The sequence below is a fragment of the Gavialis gangeticus genome, unplaced genomic scaffold, assembly GCF_001723915.1.
Source record: "Gavialis gangeticus isolate Ggan-Ray unplaced genomic scaffold, GavGan_comp1, whole genome shotgun sequence".
NCBI lineage: Eukaryota > Metazoa > Chordata > Crocodylia > Gavialidae > Gavialis > Gavialis gangeticus.
In genome coordinates this window covers 29,590,817-29,598,043 of record NW_017729032.1, presented here as the reverse complement: position 1 = coordinate 29,598,043, position 7,227 = coordinate 29,590,817, and the positions used below count along the sequence as shown (strand labels likewise).

The window sequence follows — 7,227 nt, the reverse complement described above, 5'->3', positions numbered from 1 at the left end:
AAATGTAAACTCTTAATTGTACATACCCTACAGTCTTTCCTCCTTTTTTATTTGCTCTTCTGAAATTCATGTTGTTGTTTATTTAAGGTGTGACAGCACAGAAAAGTTGCAAAGTAAATTTGACTTTTTGCGGTCACAACTGAATGACTTTTCTTCCTTTAAGAATATCTACAGATATGCCTTTGATTTTGCAAGGGTAAGTCTGTTTAAATCATTTACAAGAAACAAAATATGATAGCAAGCTGTGTGAGGTCAGGTATTTTGAGTACTACTTCTTTATTTTTAATTTTAGGATAAAGACCAACGAAGTCTTGATATTGACACTGCAAAATCTATGTTAGCTCTTTTGCTTGGAAGAACTTGGCCACTGTTTTCAGTATTTTACCAATACTTGGAGGTATGTGCTTTTACTAAATACTTAAATACACTTCTTTTTCAGTGGTACCAGTGCAGTGAGTTGCTATAAAGAGAAGTTGCAGGTTGTGCTCCTTTGTTTGTGGATACAGCTCTATTGCTTTTCCATTTTTCCCTCGGTTGGCACATTTATGAAATAGTAATAACTTCTGTATGTTTCACAGAAGGTTTTTTTTTCCCACCTCATTCCTACCACCCTTCTGAGTCAAAGGGAGCTGTTGGATAAGTAGCTGAAATGTCTTACTTCTCAGAATAGAAAGGTAAATTCAGAATTAGGGGCCATGCCACCTTCGTAGGTCATTTCATGTCCCAGAGTGAATATCTTTGCACATCTACTTTAAATCATACATTGGAGTGAAGGCAAGTTCACATTTGTGGAAACAGTTCCTGTTAGAAACTCAGATGAGTATAAGCCTGATTACACTTATGCCAAAATGTAACTCTCATCTCTTGTCCAAGCTTCCCAATAACAGGCACTAGATTTCCTGTCTATTTTGTCATCTTCAGGCTATTTACCAACTTGATTTTTTTTTTTTTTTTCCCTCAAATAAATCCCTTTGGTTACCACTTTGCGTGGAATATGTCCTCACCATTCTTTTATCATTGGTGTTTAGCTGGTGTCATATGTCTTTAGATGCCAAACTGATGGATATCTTGTAAACTGACGAAATTGTGTGCCAGTCTCCAATAATGAATTTGTCAAGGAATATTAGAAAAAATATACACACACACACACACATATATGAAAGGGAGATTATATTATATAGCCCCTGTTTGTTTAATATGTATTCAAAATATTTTATTTTCCCTAGCAATCAAAGTATAGAGTTATGAACAAAGATCAGTGGTACAATGTGTTAGAATTCAGCAGGACTGTCCATGCAGATCTTAGCAACTATGACGAAGATGGTGCATGTAAGTATTTGTAACAATTGATTGAAGTATAGTTTCTATATTGCCAGTTCTCAAAGTAGTAGAAACAAAGTTCCAGGAAATGCCACATTAAGTTTTATTTAAAATATTGAGTTATACTTAAGGGGACATTGACAAAAGTACATTTTGGCCACTTTAAATGGGGAGGGGGAGCTGTTACTACATGTGGTATACCAGCTTTTACAATTTAACTGTTCTGTCCAAATGATCCTGTAGCAATAAAAGTTAGCTAAATTGTCCTTTGACCCTAAATGAAGCAGTATTAAAATTGCAGTAGTTTTGTCTTACATCTGCATGATTCTGCAGCAATAAGAGTTGTATCATAACAGCTTGTACTTACTAATGCAATCATACGTCTGTCTGTACCCAGGAATAGGCTAGATCCTCAGCAGTTATTTAATATTACTAATGTGATGATGTGGCTGTGTCAGTTTATACCAAATTAGGATCTGGTTCACTGTCTTTCAGCTTGTGTATGATACCATGGGTTTGGCAAAAGGCTCCATTTGAGCCAGTGAATGCTAGGTGCCAGTTAAGTTATAAAACAACCAATTGCCAATCCATGGAGCAGTGGTGTGTCCTTTTTACTAGTCAGAACTAAAATACAATCAGTTATACTATATTTTATTGCAAATAGCATCTCATGTTATGTTTCATTATAGGTGATTACATGCAATTTTGAAATGTCTAGCAAAAAGGAATTCTTTGTTCTTGTTTGTAGTAAAACTTTATTAAGATGTTAATTTAATATCTTCTTTCTACTTTCATAGTACCTACTCTGTCAAATGCTTTAAACTTCATCCCAGCCCTAAATAACTCTATTCTTTGGCTTTTTGGTGTGGTATGATTTTTAATTTTGATAGACTCCTTCCTAAGGATTAATACTAAACTCTCCAGACTAAATGTTTCTATTGTTTATAGCCCCCTGTCCTCCTTCCCCCTCCCTTTTTTTTAAGGCATTGCAAACATAAAACTCTGAACTTCTGCTATTTCTAGGGCCTGTTCTCCTGGATGAATTTGTTGAATGGCAAAAAGTTCGTCAAGCATCATAGCACGAACAACTCCAGGGGGGAGAAAAGCAGGATTTTTTTGATGCCCACTTCTATACAAACTAATGAGAAGAATATAAGGGTTGTATTTTCATCCTTATGAAAGACTTTACAATATTTTTTTTCCTTTTCTTAAGGAAGTTTTCTTGTTACATGTGATATGGGCATTGAACCACACCTCTTCTAAGACTGAAAGTTGGAGTTTTTGTTTTTGAGTCTTATGTTAATAGTGTTTATTTCAGAAAAATAAAGAATCAGATTTGTGACAACGGCCTAAAAGTGAAGGATGTCCCTTGAATGTGAGTGTGGTGTCTATTTTTAAAAACCAAAAGTTTAAGAGTATCTTTCTTAAAAGTGCCCTTGCCTATGAGGGAGTTGGGGGGGGGTTTGTTTTGTTTTTTGTTTTAAATTCTGGAACTTTTAAAGACATGCTTAACTGGTCTTTTAGCTTGTTGATGGTATGATTGTCTTGTGCTACACAAGTTAAGAATGGTTGACCTTGAGCCTTAGTTAGTGGCTTGCATACTAGTGCTGGGTCATAGTGTGTGCCACAGCTTTCAGTTCTAAGTGGAGACAACAGCTTTAAAATCTGTTTCTCCAGTACCCACTCAGGGCTTTGTCATTTAACGGCATGTCCACGTTAAGTAGAAAATAGCATGGAATATGGCTTCATGCAGTATGTAGTTGAGAAAACAGCTGCCTGTATGTCAAAGAGTACCAACATTAACTTGTCTAGTATGCCTAGGTGGCTGCAAATACTATAGCTTTGCTTATGGATTGCTTTAAGTGAAAAAGTTCAATTTGTTTTTTAAGAGGAAAACTAGAAAGACCAAGTGACTTGCCTCCAAGGCTTTTGCTGTTTATGTACGTTAGAATAGAAGCACGGTGATCCTCGTCAACATCTGCTCCCTGCAGGTTTTTCATAGGACCAGAAGGGATCAGTAGATCACCTAGTGTGACCTGTATATCATAGGACTTCAGTTTCACCTGGTTAAACCTTTACTGAACCCAAGGGCTGTTTTCTGTTGCCTTATTTTGGAATCTGAGACCAGCTGGCAACATTTTAAATCTTGGGGAGGCTGATACTACTCCTTAATGAAGACAGACGCTAGACTGAAGTTCTAATGTTATTGATGAGGAAGAAGAATTTAATGAGTTAATGTGGAAGCCCAGAATGAGTGAGAGTGAAACATTTGTGATCCCTACCCTGTTGTATTTTATTACTCTAAACCAGTAACATCAGGAAACTGCAGAGAGTGATTTCAAGGTCCCTTTGTGCCAAAAGCTTCAAACACAGAATGAAAAATATAGTGTGATCTCTGTGAAAAGGACTAAGCCAGGCATGACTTGAAGAGCTTTGCCTCAGGGAAGCGATTCTGTTTTGCACAACACTTTTCCAGCCTAACAAAGACAAGGAAGATCCATGCTTGAGGAAAGCTTTATTCTTAAGTTCAGTAACTGTTTTTTTTCAGTAGAAAAAATAAGTAATAGTGTGTGTTCATGTTCTTATTCTTAAAGAAAGAACTTCTACTACTCCTCAGATTTAATTACTGTTCAGAGTGCAGAAACATTGACAGTCAGTGCTGTCCCAGAAAAAGTTTTACAAGAGTCACTTTATACTGTAGACTTACACTTTTTCCTCTTAGAACTATAGAAGAATAGGGTAAACCTATATTGGCTATCTGTGTGCACATGCATCTGTGTGCACATGCATAAACTGTATAGCTGATTTAAACACTTTTTTCAGGCCTTGGGAGAAAGTTCTTAACTTCAGTCCAGTAAATCTGATACAGTTTACAACCGTTTCTCCCAGTTTATGAAAGTCACAAGTTTTGCATTTGCTTTGCTGGTACTTGCACCCACAACTGAGTGCCTTTTAGTTGAAAATTGTCCTGCATTTCCTACAGAGAAGCAGCACCAGCCCCTGTGAGTTATTTCAGGAGTCTAAGGATCCACTGGTAAAGGCAGGGTCGTAAGGTACATGGGATGAGGAAGCACCAAATAATTACGTAAAATCTGTATTGTGTAGATGCACTAAATATTGCAAAGACATGCATGAAATAAATTGTTGAACTTTCCTGTAATGACAAGTTTGGGCTGGGAAAAAATAACTTTTTTTCCCCCGCCCTTCTTCACCTCTTTCCTCCCTCCAAGTGTTGGACTACAAGTTAGATGTTAAACATTGTGAAGTGGGGACAGGGGAGGGAATATGCTTTTAAGTAACTAGGTACTGTTGTGAATTCTGTTTTAAACAACTTGATCTGAGAAGGTGGTATTGGTGTATAACAGTGGGAGTGATGCATCTGCCAATGATCAGATGTTCAGATAGTAAATGTGAAGGTAGACACTTTGTAAAGCATAATTTGTATCTCTGTTAAGCTTTTATCAGTATTCCTATAATAAATCCATATTTCAGGGATTTATAACTTGGTTGTGCGTGTGTTTGAGAATCGTGAGTTTATTGTAAAATGTAGGCTGGGAATGAATGTATTTAGAGTAAAAATCAGTATAATTTTTCGAACTAAATAAAAATAGGATTTTTAAGTTATGAGGGTTTGTTGTGCTCATAACTGCAGTCAGGTTTGCTCTTTAAATGTGAATTACTGCCTTGTACAGTTTCATTGTGGACTGGTCACTTTAGCTGTTTTACTGGAGGGGAGAGGATGTACTTAACCTCCTTACAGCTTTTTGCATATAAGTGCCAAAAAAGCTACTAAAACATTTATTTTCTTGTGTTCATGTCCACAAACCAAATCTGAGCCCATCTGAATACTTTAGCCTAGGAATTTTAGTTTTGCTTTCAGATGAATTTCAATCTATTAATTTAAATATAGCTGCAACAAGTTTTTGTCAATTTTTTTTAAAGACACTGGATTAAGTAAAAAAAAAAAGAAAAAGACTATCACAGTTATGTAAACCAATAAAAGCTAAGAAACTTAAGCAGAGTGAGATGTTGCGTCTTCCAAAAGCTAATGATAATGATGTCTCTGTGGTATTATAAACCTCCCTTTAATTCTCATGACTTCTTTTCAAAGTGTTAGTTCTTTTTAATATTGCTTGTGTCCATGAATTGCCTTGTTTACTTCACTAGAAACAATGTAAATTGCATTTCAAAACATGTCATAATTACTTAAAAAGCTGTGCCAGTGGGTAGAGAACTAATGATTTCTCATACATATATGAGACTCTGAATATAAAGAGTCATATTTAAAGAGTTACCTGTATTTCCTTATAAGATCCTGATGCTGTAATACTTCGTTTATACCTGCTTAACTCTACATCTGTACACAAAGTCAAGCATATTCCAAAGTGTTTGCAACATCAATGCCTATCTTGGCTCTACTTGTATCTTATTTAACTTTGCATTTTTTAGATTTTTTTTAATCTTTTCCTAAGATGACTGTTTGTAACTTCGTGTTTTTATACGGCAGAATTGTTTAAACATTTTGGTTTGACATTACTATGGATGAAAACTTGGTACAGGTCACATTGTCAGAAGGGTCACATCATCATCTATATTTGAATTCTTGTTTTTCTTTGGGAAACTTTTTTTTAACCTGTCAAGGTCTTTGACTTGTGTTTAACTGGCATTGACGATTTGAAATGGGGACCACAAATTTAAGTAATACTTCTGTGTATTTTGTTCTTTTTTTTATAAAGCTAGTTAACAGTTCTTCTGTGCAAAATGTACAAACTTGTACAGTTTAGCCTTGTTCAAATATTGAATAAAAGTAAGTTATATAATAGGACAGACATTTTTTTTTTAACTTCTCCTGTCACGGTGCCTCTTTCAATTTATTCACGTGTATATATTCTGTTGTACTTATAGTTGTCATAAAACTTGTTAGGAGTGAGGCTGAAACAAAAAGACATTGAAAAACACCTTTACTAAACAAAGTCTCCATTTCTGCATGAGTGGCCAAAAAAGTAGGGGTGGCATGTCAGCTTTTGTACTAGCTTAGGAACTAATGCTCTATTTTTTGGTCCTAGTCATCATTCCATGTGGATCAATAGCCTACTGAAAAGTAATTCTTAGAAACTACAGCATTATTGTTGTATAGTTTAAAAGCTCTGTGCCAAAGAGTGTGAATCTGAATACACATTATATGCAACTGAAAAACTTATTACAAAATCATTATGGAAGACCATTCAGGTTCAAATGAAACTAGCTTTTTCTTCAAGAATCCCATGAGCATATTACATACGTGACAAATAAAATCCTAGAATCTCCCTTGAATGGAAAGAGAATAGAAGGTAGCTGGTAAAGTCAGATGCATTTTAAATGTGTGTATGTGGGGGAGCATTACATATTTGTAGTGAAGGAATAATTGTCAAGTGTTTTTGTGTTTTCGGGGGTTTTTTTGTTTTTTTTTTTTTTTTAATTTGATTGCTATACCAATTTAAAAATCCAGAGTTACATCTTGCAATTTGTGACATTGCTTATCTATAGAGCTGTTTGGACTTAAACAGATAAGCAGGGAAACTTCAATACTTTTTACTAAATCTCCTTCCCAGTTGAGTTATGGAGAAGGCTGAATTTCAGTGTTTGAGAATATATATTTTTAAAATTACAAGATCTCTGCTAGGTATTTTCTCACTCTTTTGGATTGGGTTTATATGCGTCTCAGATATAGATACAATATTTTAAGAACACTCCTAACTAGTTAGAATTCTGTTTCATATAATATTAAGGCTTTTTTTTTCTCCTGAAAATTCCCACTAGGAAATGATTACCTGTATTGAATTAAGCATCTTTAAATGAGCAATAAATGCAACAGCAGGGATGGTTTGTAGCCCAGTGATAATAAGGGCATGAAAAAAATTTTTCTTT

The 7,227-nt window shown here is 35.1% G+C and overlaps 1 protein-coding gene across 2 annotated transcripts in view; it reads left to right on the top strand.

Annotated features, from left to right (window-relative positions):
* DCUN1D5 (defective in cullin neddylation 1 domain containing 5) overlaps positions 1-5,276 on the top strand; it is a 29,572-nt gene extending 24,296 nt beyond the window's left edge. For both annotated transcript variants that reach the window (XM_019524240.1, XM_019524239.1), the window contains 4 exons: positions 88-196; positions 293-397; positions 1,227-1,329; positions 2,344-5,276. In XM_019524240.1, the coding sequence (XP_019379785.1) occupies positions 88-196; positions 293-397; positions 1,227-1,329; positions 2,344-2,399 (373 nt within the window). In that variant the 3' untranslated portion in view covers positions 2,400-5,276. The remainder of the gene's footprint in view (positions 1-87; positions 197-292; positions 398-1,226; positions 1,330-2,343) is intronic.
* The last annotated feature ends 1,951 nt before the right edge of the window (positions 5,277-7,227 follow it).